At 40.7% G+C, this 24,904-nt stretch overlaps 1 protein-coding gene across 2 annotated transcripts in view; it reads right to left on the bottom strand.

The window, feature by feature from the left end:
* Nucleotides 1-24,904, bottom strand: part of LOC126100103 (coronin-6) — a 97,304-nt gene that overhangs the window by 32,178 nt on the left and 40,222 nt on the right. For both annotated transcript variants that reach the window (XM_049910619.1, XM_049910618.1), the window contains exon 6: nt 20,947-21,168. In XM_049910619.1, the coding sequence (XP_049766576.1) occupies nt 20,947-21,168 (222 nt within the window). The remainder of the gene's footprint in view (nt 1-20,946; nt 21,169-24,904) is intronic.

Below are 24,904 nucleotides of genomic sequence, written 5' to 3'. Positions count from 1 at the left end.
GATCACGAATTTAGCATTGGAGGGCAGTGTGGAGGGTAAAAATCGTAGAGGGAGACCAAGAGATGAATACACTAAGCAGATCCAGAAGGATGTAGGTTGCAGTATGTACTGGGAGATGAAGCAGCTTGCACAGGATAGAGTACCATGGAGAGCTGTATCAAACCAGTCTCAGGACTGACGACGACAACAACAACAACAACATCTAATACCAGTAGAGTTCTTAAAAAAGAAACTATTCTTCACCTGTGCCAATCTATTATTTAGCATTTACTATTTCATCAGTAGCATAACAAGTTGGTCAATAAATATTTTCTTCACAGGAAAGACCAATTTTGAAATGTCCTGCATATTTATGTAGCATCTGCACAGGTCAATAACAGTTACCTTGTAATATGAACATAATTAATTTTCAATAGTCTGTGCAAATAATGATACACAAGTCCTAGCAGAGTGGAGAACTATTAATACAGGTGTTTTATTTGTCATTGTTCAGTGGGAATAAGGCACTCCTCCATCCTTCTTGATATTGGAAAGTTCTTGAAAGAACCAATAAGTTGCAGAATAATGTACATTCAATGCAACTTTTATAGCCCTTTTGGAACTGCAAGGATCTGACAGGTAGTCAGCTCAAGCTTTCGATGACTGTCTCCACCATCGTCGTCAAGAGTAAAACAACTGACTGCCAGGGCTGGGACAGTTTTCCGCTTATGTAGCCACATCTGCAACAATCAGAGAGGGCTAAAAGGATGCATGTGCTGGTTGGTGGTGAGACTTAGAGACCGAGTGACATCAGATTGTGTGAGGCGTTGGTGTCACATTTTGAACTGCCGCTCTCGCCTTCCTACAAGCATCCGTCCCTTTTGACATTCAAAGTCCCCCTGCCTTATTAAGTGTGTATCCAAGATCTCTGTCAAAACTGTTGCTGTTCATGCTAATCTTAGGCCTCTTTTACAACAGAAACCCAGGATGTTGATGCATGAACCAAGACTCTCATGTTTTCAAACTGTTTTTTTGTGTCAGTTTCCCAAGCAACGCTCAGCTAAAGCTTTCTTCATTTAATAAGTCACTTGTGCTTGGTACAATGCTTCACAACTATACAAGTCATCTGACCTGAATTCAGAGAGAATGGTTATAGCTATATACACAATGCCAATGCTAGATACACAACTTTCTTCCATCCCACAATCCTGTGATGTTTTCTTTAGTTACTATTCACTACAGCATTGTTCTTCTCCATGTCCTTTCTTTCCCTTCTTTCCTATGTTTATTCACCACTTTTCAAAACCACACACGCTCTTAACTTCCACACCACACTGTGTCAATGATCTTGTCCCTGCACAACACATTGCTATGTGATCGTGTGGATTGCTGGTGCAACATCTGATGATTGAAATTCTTCCCACCAATCATTATTAGTCCTATTGATGCAATTTCCTCACTCATCCTCACCTCTTTTCGCATTTTATTTTCCATAGCTACCCATGCCACAAAAATTTGTGAATCTTACTCTAACCAATCACTCTTCCTCCTCTCTTCCCTTATCCCACATACGCATATTCCCATACCTTATCCATTCCTTTTCTCCTGCACTTTTTTTTTTTTTTTTTTTTAAGCATTCTTGTGCATTTTTATATACCCATGTGTACTGTGCATATTTTTATGTATCTGTGTGTGCTGTTGCATATCTTTATGTATTTTTACACTTCTTTTCTGTTATCCAGTTCCCCCTCACAAAGATCGAACACCTTCATTTGCCCATTTATGCATCGATGCCAATTCACCTAAGCCATCTCAGCCACAATGGACTCCACTGACATCTTTCTGCACCAATTCAGAAAATTCAGTATCCCATTCCCCATGCTAATAGCCAGTCACACATCTTGTTCCTTAAATGGTATCTAAACCATAGAATTCCTCCCTCCCCCACACACCAGATAGATCACCCTGTGGCACAATATACAGCTGATCGGTTGGTTGGTAGGGTTAAAGGCACTAAACTACTAAGGTCATCAGTCCCTTGATGACAGGTAATCAAATGTCTGATGAAGGCAGGGTGGTATTGGATGACGAAGGGGAACTCCTTTGTAGCAGGTTCTTGGGGGTGGTGGGAGGATTGGAAGTCCATGGGGGGAAATAGCATGAGAGATCTGTTTGCAGACTAGGTCCAGGGAATAATGCCAGTGTGTGAAGGCCTCGGTGACAGAGACCTTCAGATGAACATAACATGCTTGATTTCAATGACTGCTTCACAACCCAGGTCATCTGGATCCTCTCATCCACCACCAGCTTTTTTGATATGCATAAATGGGAGTTATCCTTACAACACATTCTCCGATCTTTAAATCATCCTGGCCCCAACCTATGGCAACACACTGTTCCTACAATCTCCAACCACCCCCTCTGTCCTATCACCTCCTCCCTATTTATGTCCCCCACCCTTATTGTGTGCCACCCTCTGACAATGCACCAGAATGTCTTTTTCTTACCAGTTCCTCTCCCAAATGCCGCCCCCCCCCCCCCCACCCCTTGCCTTGCCCATTTGATGACTCCCTGCCCCACAGCCTCCCAGTGCTGTGCCTGGTGGCAGTCTTGTCATGTCTCTATATAGTCTCTGCACACTCCACTAGACAGCACTCTTTTCTCACTCACACAGATACCCTACTATCTCCTTCCCCGCCTCGTTCAGATGGCTACGTTTAGTCCATGTAACAGCTGCAATCCCATCTGAGCTGTGAGATGGCAGTCATGTGCATGAAACATGGATGACAAGCAGTGTAGACAAGAAGAGAAAATAAGCTTCTGAAGTGTGGTGCTACAAAAGGAGGCAGAAGATTTGGTGAGTAGATCACTTAACTAATGAGGAGGTACTGAACAGAATTGAGAAGAAGGGGAATTCATGGCACAACTTGACTACAAGAAGAGATCTGTTGGTAGGACGCATTCTGAGGCATCAAGGAATCACCAATTTAGAACTGGAGGGAAGTGTGGAGTGTAAAAACTGAAATGGGATACCAATAGATGAATACACTATGCAGATTCAGAAGGATGTAAAATGGTTCAAATGGCTCTGAGCACTATGGGACTTAACTTCTGAGGTCATCAGTCCCCTAGAACTTAGAACTACTTAAACCTAACTAACCTAGAACATCACACACATCCATGCCCGAGGCAGGATTCGAACCTGTGACTGTAGCGGTCGCACGGTTCCAGACTGTAGCGCCTGGAACCGCTCAGCCACCACAGCCGGCAGAAGGATGTAGATTATAGTAGTTACTCGGAGATGAAGAGGCTTGCACAGGATAGAGTAGAAAGGGGAGCTGCATCAAACCAGGCCTTGGGCACTGAAGACCAAAAAACAACAGTGGAATTCAGCAGCAGTTTAAAAGGTGAGTATTCTCTACTGTCATAAGAGGCTGTATTGGTATTTTTGCCTTTCGCAATTGCATACATGTGCAAAACAGGTTCTCAGCTTGTGTGTCAGCAAAAAATAAATACTGCAACAAAAGTGATGCTGAATCTGTCATGAGAAATGAACTTTCATCTATGAAGTCAATATTAAGTGTATCTGCAAAAATAGGACCCAATTTAAAAGTACTGTTTGGTTATGTTATTTTAAACTTACAACACCAAGAACTTGTGGATTAAATCTGAAATTACTTTTTGGCACAAATAAATATTTGAAATAACAGACTTTTTGCTGTCAATACTCCCTTTTTCAGATTGTTGCATTAACAATATTCTGTAGGAACAGATCAGGGGCTCTACAGTAAAATTGGAAATAAGAGGAAGTAGAGGGAGAAGAAGAAAAGTCAGGCAGCAGCAGCCAGCCGAGACACGAGCAGCAACAGGTAAGTAAACTATTTTTTGACATATTAAGAGCTCCTAACCAGGAGTGAATTTATAGTTTCATCTGTGTACTTTATTTTAGTTTCTTAAGTGTCTGCATGTTAATTTAATATTTACAGTGTAGGAAAAGACAGATTGCTACATACTGTAAAGAAGAAATGTCAAGTTGCAGACAGGTACAATTCTAATCATGCCTGTCTGCAACATGACTTCGTTCTTATGGTAAGTAGCAATCTGTCTTTACCTACAATGTTGATATTCCTACCTAGAGTCTCCACTGTTTAATTTCATATTTAATAGACACAGCTCTCACATTTTTGTTTCCGTCAGAAACTAAACTGATTTTGTAACATATTACAAGTTCATAATCAGGAGCGAATTATTTAGTTTCACCTGAGTGCTTTGGTCAGTTTTTGAATCTCTGCATATTAATCTAATTTAGTGGACAGAGTTCTTTTGTTTCCCTCTGTGTCTAAAATACAGTTCTGCAGTGCATGTCTAAGAGTCCCGATTTGTCTGTGTAGTGTAGTTTTCACTGTCTTTAGCATGTATAGAGACTGTGATTACTGTGTGTGGACGTGAGCCGACTTGGTGACACTTCACTCTCAGCTCCAGGCTGTTATAGCTTTGTTTACACAGCTCGAAACTGCAGTGGCTAGGCATCACTGTTGCAGGCTGGTCATAGGGATCCAATGGATGTCCTGCATGTCTGAGTCCACCAATCTGTCCACATCGGTGGCCAGTTCAGTTACTGCTCGCACTGAGGTTGACCCCTCATCTATGGTCAAGTGGGAGGTCACCTCAAGGCGTGGCAGGTGGTGATAGATTTCCCAGGGGGCCGCATGTAAGCCTCCACTCTTAGTCTGACAAACTGGTTCCATGTGCTGTCTATTGATGACACTGTCCCTCAGTCAGTTGCAGTCGCTTGTCCTGTTTCACAAAAAACCTCTCAGACTGCAAGATCTGTGAGATCAGAGTGTGGAGCCAGACATGGAACAGGTCCTTCCAGATGCCACAAAGAGCACAGGGTGCAGCCAACTGCAGTTGGTGGTTCATGTCGGTACCAATGACGTGTGTCTCTTTGGATCCGAAGAGATATTCTCTGGTTTAGATGGGCTGCCTGCCTTGCTTGCGAGATGAGCTTACCATTTGTAGCATAGTTGACAGACTGATTGCAGACATCTGGTATAGATCTGAGTGGAGGGTCTGAATCAGAGGCTCAGATGGTTCTGCAACTGTAAGGCTGTAGATGCCTCGACCTGCGCTATAGGGTGGTTGGGTTTTGGGTTATGCTAAGTACATGAGGAGTCCAATAAATGCAGGAGGCAACTACATGGGTAGCACAAGGCTGTGTTGTGTGAAATGCGTGGCTTTTTAGATTAGAGGATCTCGGGGAAACACAGAAAGGGCTTCAGTCTCAAAGGGTGCAATTTGAATACAGGAAGAACATAGATACAGGCTCAATAGGTACAGGGTGTGACTCAAAAGTTTCAAGACTTAACGCGGAACTAGAAATTTATTGGACATAAAAAAAGTACAGCAGACTAAAATTCTTCAAAATATGATCCTTCAGCATCAACACATCACTGCGAGTGTGTCTTCCACTGTTTGCAGCCCTTCTGGAAGGCCTCAGGCATCATGCTGTCAAGGGCTCTTGTCGAAGCCTGCTGGATGGCACCGACGGAGTTGAATCGCTTCCCTTTTAGGCCTGTCTTGATTCAGGGAAAGAGGAAAATGTCACTTAGAACCAAGTTGGGGCTGTAGGGTGGCTGCGGCAGTGTTGTCACATTGAACTTGACCAAAACTTCGGCGGCAGTGAGCGACGTGTGAGCGGGCGTGCTGTCATGTTGGAGAATCTGATCACCCTTGATCACTGGGCGGACGCGGCAAACTTGATCCCTCAAGTGGCAAAGCACTACAGCGTAAAAGTCATCTGTGACAGTCTGTCCACAAGCAACAAACTACTTGTGAATAACTCCTTGCTCATGTGAGCTTTCTTGGGCTTCGGTGAGGAAGCAGTGTGTCTTTCTGAGCTTTGACACTTCGACTCAGGATCATACTTGTAGACACAGGTCTCATCACCAGTGACCACTTTCTCCAGAAGGTTTGAATCAACATTCAACCATTGCAGTAGTTCCTGGCAACAGTCATGCAACGTTTCTTCTGATCCACCGACAAAACTTTTGGCAGCAGTTTGGCACACACTTTTCGCATCATCAAATTCTCAGTCACAACCATCCACACTGTACTATGACCGAGTTCCAGTTCACCGACAATTAATCTAGTACTAAGACGACAGTCAGTGTTTAAAAGTTCCCGCACTCTCTCCACATTTTGATCCGTTCGGCTTTATGATGGCCTCCCAGAGCGGTTGTCATCTTCAACATTCCTGCGGCCATCTTTGAAACGTTTGTGCCACATGAAAACCATTGCATGGGACATGGCTTCTTCCTTAAAGGCCTCTTGAATCATACTGCGAGTCTCCGTGGTGCTTTTGTTCAGTTGCGCACACAAAACTTAATCGCATAGCGCTGCTCCATTTTCGCCTCTCCCTCTTTTCGACCAAGGTCAATGACACACACTCAGGCTGCAAGCGCATCTGCATGGTTCCGGAGGCAACTGCCGCAGCATGAGTTCATTCCCTGAGACCCCCCACTAATGCACCCAACTGGCGGAACCTGTCTGTGCACACTCCCCTACTCAGAAATGAATCAGTCTTGAAACTTCTGAATCACAACCAGTATAACAGTTGTAAACTATTGTAGCTGTGTTGGGAAAATACCAGAGCTACAAGCACTAATAGAAAGCACTGATGCTGAAATTGTTATAGGCATTGAAAGCTGGCTAAAGCCAGAGGTAAGTTCAGCTGAAATTTTTGTGAAGAACCTAATGGTGTTCCGAAAGCATAGGCTAAACACTGTTGGCAATTGTGTGTGTTGCCGTTAGAAGTAGTTTATCTTTAAGCGAAACTGAAATACATAGTTCCTGTGAGATACTATGGGCAGAGGTCATTCTAGCAACCAGAATAAAATAATAATTGGATTCTTCCCAACTCGGATGATACAATAGCTGAAAGGTCCGAAGAAACTTTGACTTTAATTTCAAACATATATCCGACTCATACAATTATAGCTGGTGGTGAATTTAGTTTACCCTCAACATGTTTGCAAAACTACATATTTAAATCCAGAGCAAAGCATGAAACATCATCCAAAATTCACTAGATGCCTTCCTGAGATACAATCTCCACTCCTTTCAAATTAACAATGTACCAATAGGTGTAGACCAGATATGGCATGAATTCAAAGAAATAGTATCGACAGCAATTGAGATCCAGAATGAGATTTTCACTCTGCAGCAGAGTGTGCACTGATATGAAACTTCCTGGCAGATTAAAACTGTTTGCTGGACCGAGACTCGAACTCGGGACCTTTGCCTTTCGCGGGCAAGTGCTCTACCAACTAAGCTACTCAAGCACGACTCACGCTCCGTCCTCACAGCTTTACTTCTGCCAGTACCTCGCCTCCTACCTTCCAAACTTTACAGAAGCTCTCCTGCGAACCTTGCAGAACTAGCACTCCTGAAAGAAAGGATATTGCGGAGACATGACTTAGCCATGGGCGTGAGTCGTGCTTGGGTAGCTCTGATATTAGAGTACTTGCCCACAAAAGGCAAAGGTCCCGAGTTCGAGTCTCGGTCCGGAACACAGTTTTAATCTGCCAGGAAGTTTCAGCAATTGAGAAATTTACACCAAATAAATTAACAAAGGATGGAGCTGATCCCCCCCCACACTACACAAAACAGGTCAGAACACTGTTGCAGAAACAACAAAAAAAGCATGCCAAATTTACACAAACGCAAAATCTCCAAAATTGGTGACCTTTAACAGAAGCTTGAAATTTAGCACCAACTTCAATGTGAGATGCTTATAACAGTTTCTACAATGAAACTGTTTTGAAACCTTGCAAAAAATCCAAAGAGATTCTGGTTGTATGCCTTCAATGCCTTCTCTGCACGATAAAAATGGAAATGCTATCGACGACGGTGCTGCCAAAGGAGTGTTACAAACTCAGCCTTCCAAATTCCCTTAACCAAAGATTTCAAATAAAGAACAGCTGTCAACTTGAGTAATTTAGAAGTAGATATCCTCTGAGTAGTGAAGCAACTTAAACCGCTTGACAAATGCAAGTCTTCTGGTCCAGACTGTACGCCAATTGGGTTGCTTTCAGAGTATACTGATGCAATAGCTCCATACTTTATCATATACAACCACTCCCTCAATGAAAGATCCATACCCAAAGACTGGAAAGTTGCACAGGTCATGCCAGTATTCAAGAAAGGCAATAGGAGTAATCCACTAAATTACTGACTCACATCATTAACATAGACATGCAGCAGGGTTTTGGAACACATATTCTGTTAGAACATTATGAATTACCTCGAAGAGAACCATCTACTAATACGCAGTCAACACAGATTTAGGAAACATCCTTCTTGTGAAAAACCACTAGCTCTTTACTCACACACAGTGCTGAGTGCTACTGACATGGAATTTTAAACTGATTCCACATTTCTGCATTTCCAGAAGGTTTTTGACACTATATGTCACACGTGGCTTGTAGTCAAATTGCATGCTTACAGAATATCATCTCAGTTATGTGACTGGATTCGTGATTTCCTGTCAGAGAGGTCACAGTTTGTAGTAATTGGTGGAAAGTCATTGAGTAAAACAGAAGTGATTTCTGGCATTCCCCAAGGTTGTGTTATAGACCCTCTGCTGTTCCATATCTATATAAACGATTCAGGAGACAATCCGAGCAGCCGTCTTAGGTTGTTTGCATATGACTCAGTTGTTTATCATCTAGTAAAATCATCAGAAGATAAAAAAAATAAATAAATAAAATAAATAAAAAAAATAAATAAAAAAAAATTGCGAAAAAATTTAGAAAAGCTATCTGTAAGCTGCAAAAATTGGCAATTGATCCTAAACAAATAATGTTGTAGGGAAGGTGAACCAAAGACTGCATTTTATTGGCAGAACACAGAACATGTAACACATCCACTAAAGAGGCTGCCTACACTTTGCTTGTCCGTTCTCTTTTGGAGTACTGTTGCACTGTCTGGGATCCTTACCAGATAGGATTAATGGGGTACATCAAGGAAGTTCAAAGAAGAGCAGAATGTTTTGTGTTATCGCGAAGTGGGGGACAGAGTATCACTGACATGATACAAGATTTGTGGTGGACATCATTAAAACAAAGGCGTTTTTCATTGCAGCGGAATGCTCTCCCAAAATTTCAATCACCAACTTTCTCCTCCAAATGACAAAATATTTTGTTGACACCAATCTACATAGGAAGAAACAATACTCATAATAAAATAAGAGAATCAGAGGTCACAGTTTTTCGGCATTCTGTTCAAGATAGGAATAATAGAGAATTATTGTGAAGGTGATTAGATAAACCCTTTGGCAGGCACTTAAGTGTGATTTGCAGAGTATCAATGTAGATGTAAACGTAGATGTTTGCCAAAAAGATTAAGAAACAACAGGTATCTTCCTGTGTCACAAAAGGCCATGTTAGCACATTTGCCATTTCTGCCTACATGTACGTGCAAAATTGGACAGCAGATGAAACTCTGGAGTTACAGTTTTATCCCAAGCAGACTCATAAGCACTTTCACCTGCATGCGTAACAGCAGTAGAGAATTAGTAAATTAAAATCCTAGCACACAGGGTGCATACACATTCTAACAGGCAAATTTTCAACAGTGAATTATTGGATATAGATTCCGCTTCTATGCAAAAGGTTTTTTTTTTTTACCCAAACATGTTCCAGCACCTCTGTGCCATTATCAATGGGTGCTGAACAACTGTAGAATATAAACATATTTTAGGTTGTAAATGATCTAACAAAATGAGGCCTGTAGTCTGTTTTTGCTCTTACCTTGATTTTATATTATATGGTTTTGCAGGACCATCTGTATGGTGTCCTGCACTGAGAGATTGTCATATGTAAACCAAACTATGTCCATGTGAATTTTTTTTCAACAAGTTAACACATTGCTTGCTTTTTAAAATTTGATTTTGGTTTGGCAAAATGTTTTGTGTATATATTTGCTATTCCTCACACTTTGTCATGACTGATACTCCTCCGTTCCCATTTTGGGGGCACTATATGCACATATTAAATGTACTTTGTGTAATTTCAGTTTTGCAAACACTTTTCACTTCGTAAAATGCGGTATACACGCTCCTGCTGTGTGTCCTAGCCCTATCATCCTGCATTTGTTCCTGAGTGAGTTTGGCGCGGAATTTTATTTACTCCCCCCCCCCCCCCCCCTCTCTCTCTCTCTCTCTCTCTCTCTCTCTCTCTCTCTCTCTCTCTCTCTCTGTGTGTGTGTGTGTGTGTGTGTGTGTGTGTGTGTGTGTGTGTGTTTGTTGGGATAGATGGTATGATAGAGCATTTCTGAAGCTGATCACTGGTCTTAAAGGAGCACATTCTTTGTGCACCTTTGTGTAATATTGCATTTGTCTGCCCTTGCTGGTACAGCACTGTTTTGTTTTAATTTTTGTTTTAGCTTATTCGCTGTAGTTTCCTATGATGTTTTTTCATTAGAGATTATGGTGGAATTGTGTGTTCTAATTACCTGTGTTATTTCTGCAGCAACTAATTATCTTGTTAAGTTTACATTAAAATTTGGTGTGTGTGTGTGTGTGTGTGTGTGTGTGTGTGTGTGTGTGTGTGGGCGCGCGCGCGCGCGATCGATCGAGAGTCAGTGTGTTTGGTTCTCTTTCCAGTAGGTTTTTTCCTTGTTTGGTGAGATTAATGTTAGTTAAGTTCATGATTCTGTCATGGAATTGATGTTTTTGATTGCAGTGACTGACTGCAGCAGTTGTGCTTGTGATGTTTATGATTTTGTTTAGTTTTTTGCTTTGATTCTTCTCTTTTTCTTGCATCAGTTTGGAAAAATAAGCTGACATTGCAAATTTATTGCCTAATGCTAAATGTGTTTTGTAAAGTTCTTTATTGAGCAACTGTTTTTAATGTATGGTTTCCTAATTTCACATTTTAGACACACAATCTCCACCTTACTTTTTACTTTACTTGGTGCAGATGACATGCTTGCTGTTCAGAGGTTTTTTTTCATATAGTCTGAAATTCCATTATGAGTTAGACCATTTTTACTAAACTGTATGTTGACAGTTATCTTCTATAGTTTCATTAGGATATTTCTGTGTTTATAGTAGAGCTTGTTGGGGAATGCCTCGTTGGATGACGACATAGTTGTCTTTTGGATTAGCAGTTCTTGTACTTTTCTTTGTTTGTAATTAAAATTATTGGATGTAGGTTCCACCTTTTATGTAAAACACCATTTTTCTTGTTACCCAAACATGTTTTGGCACCTCTGATGGCACAGAGGTGCTAAAAGCATCTTTTGCTTTATTTCAGCATGCCAGGAAGCAGAAACTGGCAATAGCTTACACTAGATTCCAGCAACATGATGAATAAAACAATGTTTTAGTTCTTACTCCCACAACTAAGTTAAATGGCCTTCCACTTTACTGACAGAGTTGAGCAAATTTCTTCCTCTATCACTGGCAGCAGTTTTTAAAACAAACCACACCCCATTCTCACAAAGTTCCAAATTTCCTGCTGAGCTTCAAGCCTGGATGCCTTCATTAATAAGGAATAAATATGACCTTATTTTTGTTGTTTCTTCACAGCAAGGGACGAACCCAAAAATATCTGGTTTTTCCTCGTCACTGTCATTCTGCCCCTGTCCTAAAGCAGTCCTCACATGAGACACGTAAAATAAAGTAGATACAATGTTTGATGAGTTACTTCCTCTTATTTCATACTGAAGATCCATTGCCTTGCATGAAACACAAAATAAGTTCAGCAATATTTCAACAATGTGACACAAAAGGTTGAACTTATAGGGGGGCGAGAAGGCTTTTTTTATGTCAAAAGCACAACTCATGAGATGCCATAGTGTATTTTTTGTTTTTAATTGAGCCCGTATTTGGTGGGTTTTATAATTTACACCCTGTGAATATATGCCGTTTCTAAGCACTAATACACTGCACATTTCTTGTAAATGCATTGTTACTGGTACAATGTGTGATAATAAAATGGAAAATGCCACATTGGTGGTGAAAGAATTTTCATATTTAGTTATTTTTGTATTATAACTCACCTGTTATGAAAGAACACCATTTTAAGGCGACAGCACATTGAAGATTCATCAAACATGCACTGTTCTTGGTAGGTTATATGATAACTAAATGTCAGTTAGTAACAGATCAGCAATTAAAGCCTTCAAACGACGAAGGCCATTTTTATTATAAAAGTTCAGTGTAGTATGGTTGGCAGAGACACAGAGTAACAAAATCGTGTAGCAGGGTCGCATCTTGCTGTGTCCAATTCCCAAGTTGGTGGTGGCTCCACAATGGTGTGGGCTGTGTTTGCATGGAATAGACTGAGTCCCCTGGTCCAACTACATTGAACACTGAAAATGGTTATGTTCATTGACTTCATGTTCCCAAACAATGATGGAATTTTTATGGATGACAGTGACCATGTCACTGGGTCACAACAATTGTTCGCGACTGGTTTGAAGAACATTCTGGACAATTTGAGCAAATGATCTGGTCAACCACATTGCCCAACATGAATCCCTTCAAACATTTAACGGTCACAATCGAAAGGTCATTTCAGGCACAAATTCTTGCACCAGCAACACTTTTGCAATTATGGATGGCTATGTAGGCAGCATGGCTCATTATTTCTGCAGGGGACTTCCAATGATTTGTTGAGTCCATGCTACATTGAGTTGCTGCACTACACTGGGCAAAAGGTGGTATGACATTACATTAGGATGTATACCATGCCTTTTGTCACCTCAATGTATTAGCAAATGTTGGAGATGAGGGGGAGATAATCCCAAACACCATTGTTGAGGATTAAGTGATTCAAAAGCTTCTAACATGCTGGAAAGACCATTTCCTCCTAAAAGATGCGTCTTTGCCTATGTATTTCAATGCTCGAATTAATGTTCAAAGATTTGAGAAGAGTTAAAATAACATTCCCCAACAGGCTTTACACTTTTCAGAGGATTTTAAAAACTGTGTCTAGTGCAGGAGAGTGAAAATGAAGTGGGACATCACTCTTTAAGCACAAACATAACCTTTACGTTTCATGAACACATTGGTAGTTCATACTTTTTGACAGAAAAAAAAAATTAAAATAAATCCAGAATTGTAGTTTCTTCCAATAAATGCATTTGAAAATTTTCATGCCTGCAACAAAAATGTGGCAAATGTCTGAATGATATTAAAAGACACGGACATATTGCACGCTGATAAGAAAAGTCACAAATTGAAAAACAGCTATTTTTAGTTTGTCACTGAAAAGTGTCTGAATTGCAACAACATTTATGAAAAATGGAATTTACTGCCAACAATTTTTACTTAAAATTTAAATGAAGTTTGTACTATTTCAACACAAGTTCCATAGAATTAATTCTCTAAATTCAGTTTCCTTAAGTGTTGCACTTTCGAGTTGTGTCACAGTTCTTGCTAGGATGTGATATGTTACATATGACAAACAGTAGACAGGAGGTATACCTCACTTCAAATTATAAAACTGCTACAATGTATGCTAAAATCACTTGTTTTTAACAAAAGTATGCTAAATACAGAACAGCTGCTGGCAACAGGTGATGCTGACTTATTATCTTAGGTGGTGGACCAAATGACAGAATTAAGTTATACAAGTCTCATTATGAAGCTAACTGTACATGCATATGTAGATACACATCAGCATAATGAAATATGATATAGTGCAGAATGTACGGTAACATTTGAAATGATTTGTCTGGTACAATCCTAACCAATAGTTCAAAAATCACAATGTATTTCAAAAGAGCTACCAAAAGTGTGTGACAATTATTACTGTATTTCAATTGTTTAGGCTTTGCTATTAGTGATGCAACCTAATGACCACTACGGAAATTTCTATGTATTCGGGAGTAGTGATGGGGCATCAACAACATAAAACTATTTGATAATGTCTCCCTGCAAATTAATCTCCCCCCCCCCCCCCCCCCACTCCCTGCCTCTTTTTTTTTTTTTCCGAAACAGTAAGGCGACAATTTCCACATAGTTCATACTTTTATCGCAAGTGGTGATATGTCTGCATCATTTTAAGGATACAGGGTACTCATAAATAGTGGAAAAATTGAAATTTTTTTATGAATTTATTAAATTCTATAGTCTTTTCTGATTACATTGATATATATATTACAGGGTTTCAAATGAAAAATGACCAATATATACCAAATTTTAAAGTTACAGTCATGTATGCTGCCACGCCCCCTTTATTTCTGTTAAGGAACCAGTATTTTTCAAAAAGAACTGTGAACTTTCTGTTTCCCACGATTATACATACGATACAGCGTATATGTTGGAAACAGTGCAGGTTTCTAGTGTCTCTAAATCATTATGTTTGTTAGTATTTTATTCTGTTTTGCTGAAGCAGTTCGTTCACTTGTTACTGCATGTTTATTGCCCAAGTGCTACATGTATTTGGTGGAAGTACATATCCTTTAATGCGCAATAAATACAAATTATACCACACATCAAGGAATTCAATAAAAGGAAATTTCGTGGTAACTAGTTCACAAACAAAGCAAGCCACACTGTTGAAAGTAACCTTTCTTCAGTGAAGAAACTCTCATATGGCACGTCTCCTAGTGATTCATACTATTGTGTTAGCAACAATGCTGTTGTAGTCGATTTGTTGTTGTTGATGTGGGCATCTTATCTTCTTTGATAAAGGAAGTGGCGAAATTTAAACAATGTGACGGTTTAGGCTGTCTGGAAATAACTAAACAACGAAGTAGCAGGAAGGGATTAGTGTCAAAATTAGTTATGTGTAGATCCTGCAATAAATCTACCTTAAAAATGACTTCAAACATTGTGCACAATTCACATGACGTGAATTTGGAGTTAGTGCATGCAACGTGTGCAATAGGAAAAGGAAGAAAGGCTGCTCAAACGTTTTATGGTTTGATGGACCTTCCTCCTCCTCCCAGTACATTCGGCAAGTACATAAAAATACTTTTAGGTGCCTTGACAGTTTTGTCTAAATCATCTATGAAACGTGCATAGAAGAAACTGCAAATATTAGTTGAACCAGGGACATTGCTGTTGCACTTGATGGGAGGATATCTTTCCTTGAATTGCGTTTTAAGTGCTACTTCTCTGGAGAATGGGAAAGTTGTTGATGGTGAGTGCCTGTCTAAGTACTGCCACACCTGCCATGGTAACACTGAAGGACATATTTAACATAAGTGTTGTACAAATTACGACGGTTACTGTGGAGGTATAGAGTGCGATGAAGCTCTAAAAATATTTCAGAGGTCAGTGCCAGTTTATAACGTCAGATATACGAAGTACCTAGGAGATGGGGACTCTAAAGCTTTCAATAAATTTAATGAGTTCAATGTTTATTGTGATATCTTGGTAACAAAACTGGAGTATTGTGGACGTGTGCAAAAGAGGATGGATGCTAGACTGAGGAAGCTATGAAGAGAAATGAAAGGAAAGTTGCTATCTGATAGAAAATCTGTCTGGCTGAGGCAGACTGACAGAAACTGAAACACACCTTCTTCAGAGTTATTATGGACTGGCCATTAGACGAACTGCACCTCTGAATAATGTTACAGCAATGAGAACAGCTGTACGGGCCATCTACTTTCATAAGTTGTCCACAGATGACCAACCTGTTGACGGACTTTGCCCCAAGGGAGCAGATTCTTGGTGTGGTTACCAAAAATCAAAAGAAAGTGATCAAATGTACCGTCATAAGCATTCTCTTCTTGAGCCTGTTATGAATGAAATAAAACTAATTTTTAGAGACCTGAGTGACCCTGTTTTGGTTAGTAATTGTCTTCATGGGGGCACTCAGAATACAAATGAAAATGTCAACCATTGCATATGGGAAAGATTGCCCAAGAATATTTTTGTATGACTAAATATATTAAAAGTTGGTGTACTAGATGCAGTGATATGTTTCAATGATGGAATGATAGGAAGGCTGGAAGTCCTGAGAAATTTAGGCATAAAATGTGGCTGTAATATGGACAATCAATTGCTTGTGTGTGACAGACAAAGGGTGCATGAAGCTGAAAGAGTCGCTCTTCAACTTACCAAAGAAGCAAGCAGTGCTAAAAGGAATGCCAAGAGGAAGCTTGAAGATCAAGAAATGTTGCACAACTGTTTCACGAATGTTCTGAGACACAGTTTATTTGGACTCCTATCTTCATTCACAATTTCCCTCAAGTTGGATTTTTCAGAATTCAGGTACAAATATTTCCTAAAGATTATAAAGCATTGCTTTATTTTTTTATGTAACTTGCAATAGTCCATACTTATGTAGTAGACCTAAGCTTTATTGCAGAATCAACTAACTAATAAAAAAATAACATTTTTACTAGGAAAAAAATTAAAATGTAAGATGTGATATTTTCTTATCCTTGTAATATACATAATAGGTGGAATTAAATAGGTCTAGTACCTCAACCATCATGCCATGCATATCTGGTAAAAATATGGTCTCCTTCAAATGTATAACATTGGATTAAATGTTACCTAAATTTGAGGAAACTTTTGGGAAAAAAAAATTGCATCAATTTCTTTGTAATTTTTTTCAATAACCCTAAGCAGGCTCAAAAATATTCAAAATACTTCTAATTTGTTTAGAAAATGTGCTGCATTACCTGATATCAACAAAAAATCTGTAAAACACACATTATAAACAGTGCCTGAAAGAAATAGGTATTGATTTTTACATAATATTGAGCCGGAATAGCACCCTGTATTCTTAAAGGCAGTTTGTAAATTACTGGAAGAGGCACTACCATAGCTCTTGTTTATCACTGCCAACATTCCTTTCACATGGACTAGTACTCAAGTTATGGCTCAGCCCAACACTATATTCTGTAACACCACTACGAACAATACAACACACAGTATAGTTATTGTTAGGTTGGCAGTGTTGTGAGACAAAATATTAGCAGTACGAATTGTTCCAATGTTTAACAACTTCGATCAATACCAAACTAGGGGTAACATGTTTCCTGACAAGGGGCACTTTTGATCTCTGATGCTGGGGATCATATGCAGCCATGCTTAGACTAGCACTCGATTATAAAGACAACAGTGGTATATGTTACTTCCATGTAAAGCTCTGCACCTGTCTGCTAGCACCATCAGACAATGGAATAAGGTAGCTGAGTAAACAAGTGTTCGAGTTGAGCGAATGGTATAGCTATAGTATGAATGTGTGATTTAGGGTGTTCGCATGTAAAATGTGAACATTGATATCATGAAGAGAACTAATTCTACAAATGTGGTCAAAATATTAGGAACAAAGTTGCAACGTTCTGAATATGGAAACGAAATCGGGGTAGAGGAGAGAGAGTTCGCAGATATATAACATAATAATTCGAAATATAATGGGGATGACACAGAAATACATGACATTATGCTGGATTTATATACTGATATTGAAGGACAAGAAGAACCTGAACCTGAAGATGGCTTTTCAACCAGTACATGACATTCACGTCTTCTGTGCAACAGGAACAGTCCAGTCAAAGTCAATACTAACTATCTCCATCCGTACAGTCAAAGCCCGGTGTATTACAAGATATTTATGACAGCGTACTAGAGAACATTTATGAAGACTATAACAATGGTGGCTTCAATTCCTTTAGCAACTGACATGGTGCTAGACATGCATTAAAAGAATCAAATTGCAGATTAGTTCTAAATTACGTATGTGGGTAAAGGCAAGCAGGAGCTCATTCCAGAGGAAACAGAATGTTGCAATTACAAACTATGAAAAGCATTTAATATCGCAATTTGCTAAAGCAAGGTCATACAGATCTATCGTTCACTATTGGCATCTGAAAATTTGGGCACTAGAAGCATCCAAAATGGTTGGCTTGGATAATTTCAAAGTGTCGATTCCTTTTATCAACAATCTTAATGTTGAATATGGCATTTCATCTAGGCATATTACTACAATTGCCACACGTAGGGACATAGAAGATGATAACAGTATATGTCAGAAGGCACAACATTTTGTCAAGGAAGTTAACATGTTTATCACACAGCAGGGTGTGGTAAAAGGAAATGTTAGGAACAGTGACAGGAGTCAATTTCGCTTCACCACCAACACTGTCTCACAGAGGACCCACAGCTACAAAACTTATGAGGCTTTATCAATGATAGCCAGACTAGCAAACAAGTTTTAAATCTGACAGCACATAGCACTTTTGTCCCAAATAGTGCAAAGAAACTTTAAACAAACTGCCCAACAAACATTCGTGTGGAGGCACGCATGTGACAAAGCAAGTTGGGATATTTTTACTTCACCTTATGTTTTGCCGTCAGCCTCCTTAAAATTCAGTTTTTCACTTTTAACTAATTACCATTACACATACATTAGTATAATCTACATTTTCATATAAGAGAAAGGTTGGTCATCATAACAGCAGATCTAATTTTGTACTTAGTTTTATGTATGTAATTTATTTTCTAATTTATTTCGACTAGTCCTAGTTAGTAAGTTTTGTTATAGCGAAAACAGTGATAGTTTCGCAACTTAAATTCTATTGTTGACTTATAAACAAATATAAATTCTGTACTAATTATAAACACTTGGAGGAACAACTAATAGTATTCCTAAAGGATCTATTTGACTCTATTCAAAAACATGTTAGCAAAGCCATCCCTTAATTCCAAAGTAATTAACAGTTTTGTCAAAATTATTGTTTGTGTACCGATATTTGTTAATTTCATGATTTAAACAAATAATTCGGCTTAATGCTTGTAGGAGGAGAACCAATTTTTCGTTGTATTTAGTTAATTTAATGAGTTAAGTTTTAATTGTAATTTTTGTAAATTAAACATTGAACAATGTGAAGTTTCAGTGCCTATTATTGTTAGTATATATAAGATCCCCAAGACAGCCAGTGTAGCAACGCAGCTCGTCAACACCGAGGACAACCAATGAAGAAATAAAAGAAAGTGAATTGTCACATGTGGCGCCCCCACATAAGGAACATTGTACGTAGCCACAATAAACAAGGACTCACGAATTTTGAAAAGTGAAATCAACAGCGGTTTACAGTGCAGTGGTGCAACAGCCAATCAGTGCATGGGTTTCATGGCCACAGTATAACAGCAGCCAATCAGTGAGCGGGTTTTATGGGAGCAGCCAACCAGCACACAGGTAAACACAGCTGACCGCAGATAAACAAGATGCCTCGCCAAGAGGCTTACAACTTGCTGTAGCATATGTCGTCATATGACGAATCAGATGACAACTGGAGCAGCAGCAGCAGCAGCAACAGGAGACGAGTGATTGAAAAATAAGGTATTCCTTAGAAAAAGCCGTTTAAACAAGACATCAGCAGTAAAAGCTGACAGTAGTAGCATTAGAACTGACATGTTTAACTTAAAGGATGAACTGAAGAAAGAAATTAAAAGGGAGATTACGGTAGTCAGCTCTAATCTTTCAGAACTAAATAAGAAGGTTGAAGAGGTAGTTAAAGATTGTGATGAAAAGATAAAGAGAGTAGAACAGAATACTAATGAGAAATTGACATTAATAAGTAGTAAATGTGTAGAAGAAAGAGAGAAACTTTGTGATGACTATAGTAGGAGAGTGGAGGCTTCTGAGAAATTTGGTGCTGAAACTAGAGTTAAAATGATTTAGAAACTGAGGTAGAAACCGAGTGCGCAGTAGTGGTAGAGGAAAAACTGGAAAAATTAAATGAAAATGTAGATTCAAAATTGACTAAATTAGAGAAAAAGGTGGAAGAAGTACAAAATCTAAAGCATAGAGAAAGTAACGGTGGGTTTGATAACCATTTTGGTAAGCAGGATGATAGTTTTTCCAGGGAAAAGATTAATGAGGATTCGTTGTATGAAGAAGATCACATCGCAAGTAAAGAAAGTGTGGCAGCTTGTAATAACAGAAAGTGTACAAGGTGTACATGTTAAGTGTTTACTGGACAGTGATAGTGATTTGAATGGCACTTCACAGGCATTTTTTGAATCCATTATGAACATAAGAGGATATAGTGGTGATGCACATTTCTGGTATAAAAATTATGAAGCTATCAAAGAGAGTGAAACATGAGTACTATTAACTGTGGAATTGGCAGGACAGCTGTTGGGGTGTGCAATTTCTTGGTGATTCAAAAATCTCAGCATTGATGTAATATTTGGAACTAATTTCTTGTGCAAATGGTGTGAATGTATTGATTTTGTTAGTGGTAAGTTTATTCTTCCTGCGCACCATTCATGAATGAAACGGGAACAAACCGTAATAACTGGTACAATGGGACGCATACTCTGCCACACGCTTCACAGTGGTTTGTTGAGTATAGATGTAGATGTAGCTTTATAACCTTCTCCAATTCTATTATAATCCCTCCAAAATAATAATAAGTAAAATAAACGTTATAAATAATTATGACCATTTGGATTCTTTGGTTGTCAACTTTCAGCAGGCTTTTGGTACGATTATGACTGATGTTTAATAAAACAAATATTTCTGCATAATCTGTGCACTGTCAGCTCAGTATGTCACTGCATATTAGGAAAGCACCCTGAACATGACTTATAAATGTATCACAGGCCTTCTAAAAGTCAAAGGAACTGGCACCCACCTTAATGCTATGGATAAAAACATGTCTTACGTAGTGTCTTTTACATAACATTCTCTCAATGATAACTTCAGGAATAATATATATTTACCACTATTAGCGCAATACCCATAATATTATGTTGCATTAAATGCTGGAAAGAAAGTCATACACATAACATTTTGGGCACAGTATCTTATTGAGGACTGCCACACCCATAATAATATGGATATGATAGACCTAACTAAGATGTGTCCGAAATATTACAGACACGGCATTCTTTCCAAAAACGAAGGTAACTTAATATTGTGAACGTGGCACTCAAAACATTAATGACGAATATCAAAGACAATGCAAAACAGTCAAACTACTCACCTTGCCACACAGGTACACAAGATTTGTATCTGGGTCATAGAGTGGGAACATCACACCATTACTTGTATCCAGTTCAACCATAACAATTGGCTCTGCAAGATGTTCGGGTGCTCGCAATGAGTACTGGCGCTCGCTCATTTTGCTAAAACCTGTTGTGAAGATCAGACCACTTTTCAAGTAGATTGCTCTCGTTGCTTTGCTTCCTTCGTGGCACACGGCTTCCTAAGAACAAGCAGTTCATACAAAAAACCTCACATTACTATTTGATCTGTAACTAACAATTCAGGAAACAGAAAATTATGCTAACACTTATAATACTGGTACTGTTGTGATACAAAGCAAATAACACAGATTAATCTTTTATTTATTTCTCCTGCGCTAATTTTATTTGGTGAAACAGTGGTAGGGTGAAAGGAAGATCATTGGTGAGTCGAATTTTACAGATTCTTGCAAAAAGTTATGTCCTACCCCACAACCACACATTTTACTGTAGCAATGACATAGCTAGAACATTTTTTAATAATAGATATACAATAAAATCTTCAGCACCAAGTGGTGTTTTTGTGATCAGCTGCAATCAAAGTAGAAAATTACACACAAAGTAGTCTTGGGGAGCTTAGTAGCTTTGAACAATAGCGATCTTGGTGTCAGCATACTACTGATTCAAGCTTGCCAAATATTTTATAATGGAAAAACCTCGATATTATGTTTTGTGTGGTTTTAGGGCGCACAACTGCAATGGTCATTAGCGCCCTGACTACTCTAAGAATGCACCGCGAGGCACAAGTTGACAACAACAACTAAAAGGGAAAACACGATAAAAGACAGACTGACAGGCATAGGATTAAAAAACAGCATCATCAAATGTCCTTAGCAAGGTTTGTCAAATTGATAAAACGAAGAACACGAGCAGCTGCTCGTGGGTCATCCGCTAAAATGGCATCGAAAGTATTTGGCAGGTTAAGATCGAGGCGCAGTGTGTTAAGATCTGGACAGGACATTAAAATGTGTCTAACCGTCAGCAAGTGCCCACATGGGCAGAACGGCGCCGGCGCAGCCGTCAGCAGATGGCGATGGCTGAACCGGCAGTGTCCAATTCTTAACTGGGTTAAAACGACCTCCTCCCGCCAAGAAGGGCGTGAGGAGGACGTCCAAGCCACGGGAAGAGGTTTTAAGGCCCGAAGCTTGTTGTCGGTAAGTGCAGCCCAATCGGCATGCCACAGCGACACAATGCGCCGACAAATGACCCTGCTAAAATCGGACGAAGGGACACAACAAGAAGCTGTCCGAGGCTGGAGGACCGCAGCCTTGGCCGCGGCATCTGCAGCTTCGTTCCCAGGGATACCGACATGGCCAGGAACCCACATAAAGCTAACCGGAGAACCGACGTCCACCAGCTGCTGAAGAGAGCGTTGGATCCGGTGTACGAAAGGGTGAACCGGGTACGGATCACTGAGGCTCTGGATGGCGCTCAGGGAATCTGAGCAGATGACATAAGCAGAATGTCGGTGGCGGCAGATGTAAAGAACAGCCTGGTAGAGGGCAAAGAGCTCAGCTGTGAAGACCGAACAATGGCCATGGAGCCGGTATTTGAAACTGTGTGCCCCGACAATAAAGGAACACCCGACCCCGTCATTGGTCTTAGAGCCATCTGTATAAATGAAAGTCATGTTGATGAACTTCGAACGAAGTTCCAAAAAACGGGAGTGGTAGACCGAACTGGGGGTGACCTCTTTTGGGAGCGAGCTGAGGTCAAGGTGAATGCGGACCTGAGCCTGGAGCCAAGGTGGCGTGCGGCTCTCGCCCACTCGAAAGGTTGCAGGGAGTGAAAAATTAAGGTGTTGAAGGAGGCGACGAAAGCGAACTCCAGGGGGTAGCAGGGCAGAGACATACAACCCGTATTGACGGTCAAGAGAGTCGTCAAAAAAGGAACGATAAGACGGATGGTCGGGCATTGACAGTAGCCGACAGGCATACCGACAAAGCAGTATATCGCGCCGGTAGGTGAGTGGCAATTCGCCAGCGTCAGCATGAAGACTCTCTACGGGACTGGTATAAAATGCTCCGATCGCAAGTCGTAAACCCCGATGTTGTATGGAGTTGAGGCGGCGTAAGATGGATGGCCGTGCAGAGGAGTATACGAAGCTCCCATAATCCAGCTTGGAGCGGACGATCGACCGATATAGACGAAGTAGGACGGTTCGATCCGCTCCCCACGACATACCACTGAGAACACGGAGGACATTTAAAGAACGGGTACAACGGGCGACCAAATATGACACATGTGGAGACTAGCTAAGTTTCCTGTCAAAGGTAAGGCCTAAAAATTTGGTTGTCTCCACGATTGGGAGAGCAACGGGACCGAGTCGTAAGGACGGTGGGAGAAACTCTTTGTAGCGCCAGAAGTTAATACAGACCGTCTTCTTGGCAGAAAACGGAAGCCATTGGCGACACTCCAGGAGTAAAGACGGTCAAGAGAACGCTGAAGACAGCGCTCCAGGACACGTGTACACTGCGCGCTGCAATAGATGGTAAAATCGTCCACGAAAAGGGAGCCTGATACATCAGCTGGGAGGCAATCCATTATTGGATTGATCGCGATGGCGAAGAGAGCGACGCTCAAAACTGAGCCCTGTGGCACCCCATTCTCCTGGCGAAAGGTGTCGGACAGGACAGAACCCACACGTACCCTGAACTGTCGATCCATTAAAAAGGAACGAATAAAAAGAGGGAGGCGACCGCGAAGGCCCCATGTATGCATGGTGCGGAGAATGCCCGCCCTCCAACAGGTGTCTTAAGCCTTCTCCAAATCAAAGAACACAGCCGCGGTCGGGCGCTTCCGCAAGAAGTTATTCATAATGAAGGTCGACAAGGTAACCAGATGGTCAACAGCAGAGCGGCGCCTACGAAATCCACATTGTACATTGGTAAGTAGGCGTCGAGACTCGAGCAGCCAAACCAATCGAGAGTTAACCATTCGCTCCATCACTTTACAGACACAGCTGGTAAGCGAGATAGGTCGATAACTGGAAGGCAAGTGCTTGTCCTTCCCCGGCTTAGGAATCGGGACAACAATAGACTCGCGCCAGCATGCGGGAACATGTCCCTCAATCCAGATGCGATTGTATGTACGAAGAAGAAAACCTTTACCCGCAGGAGAAAGGTTCTTCAGCATCTGAATATGAATAGAATCAGGCCCTGGAGGGGAGGACCGTGATCGGCCAAGTGCGGTTTCGAGTTCCCGCATGGTGAATGGGGCATTGTAACGTTCACAATTCGAGGAGCGGAAGTCAGGTGGCCTAGCCTCCTCTGCCTGTTTGCGGGTGAGGAAGGCAGGGTGGTAATGAGCGGAGCTCGAAACCTCTGCGAAAAAGCGGCCGAAGGCATTGGAGACAGCCTCAGGGGCCACAAGGACTTCATTCGCGACCTTCAAGCCAGAAACTGGGGAGTGGACCTTAGTGCCAGATAGCCGGCGCAGGCTACCCCAGACAACAGAAGAAGGAGTAAAACTGTTGAAGGTGCTTGTGAAAGCAGCCCAGCTGGCTTTCTTGCTTTCTTTAATAATACGACGACACTGAGCACGTAATCGTTTATAACTGATACAATTCGCCACTGTAGGGTGGCGTTTAAAGGTGCGTAAAGCACGTCGACGAGCACGTAAAGCGTCTCTACATGCTGCGGTCCACCAGGGGACCGGTACGCGACGTGGAGAAGAAGTAGGGTGAGGGATGGAATATTCAGCAGCAGCGAGAATGACTTCCGTGAGGTGTGCGACCTGACGATCGCAGCTTGTGAAGGTTTGATCCTGAAAGGTCGCCCTGGAAGAGAAGAGCCCCCAGTCTGCCTTGGAGATGGTCCAACTAGAGGAGCACGGAGAGGGAGTATGCTGCAGGAGATGGATTACACACGGGAAGTGGTCGCTCGAATATGTATCAGCAAGTGCATACCACTCAAACCG

This window comes from Schistocerca cancellata, chromosome 9 (genome assembly GCF_023864275.1).
Source record: "Schistocerca cancellata isolate TAMUIC-IGC-003103 chromosome 9, iqSchCanc2.1, whole genome shotgun sequence".
Lineage (NCBI taxonomy): Eukaryota > Metazoa > Arthropoda > Insecta > Orthoptera > Acrididae > Schistocerca > Schistocerca cancellata.
The sequence above is the reverse complement of the archived record's forward strand: the minus strand, read 5'-3'. Positions and strand labels throughout refer to the sequence as shown.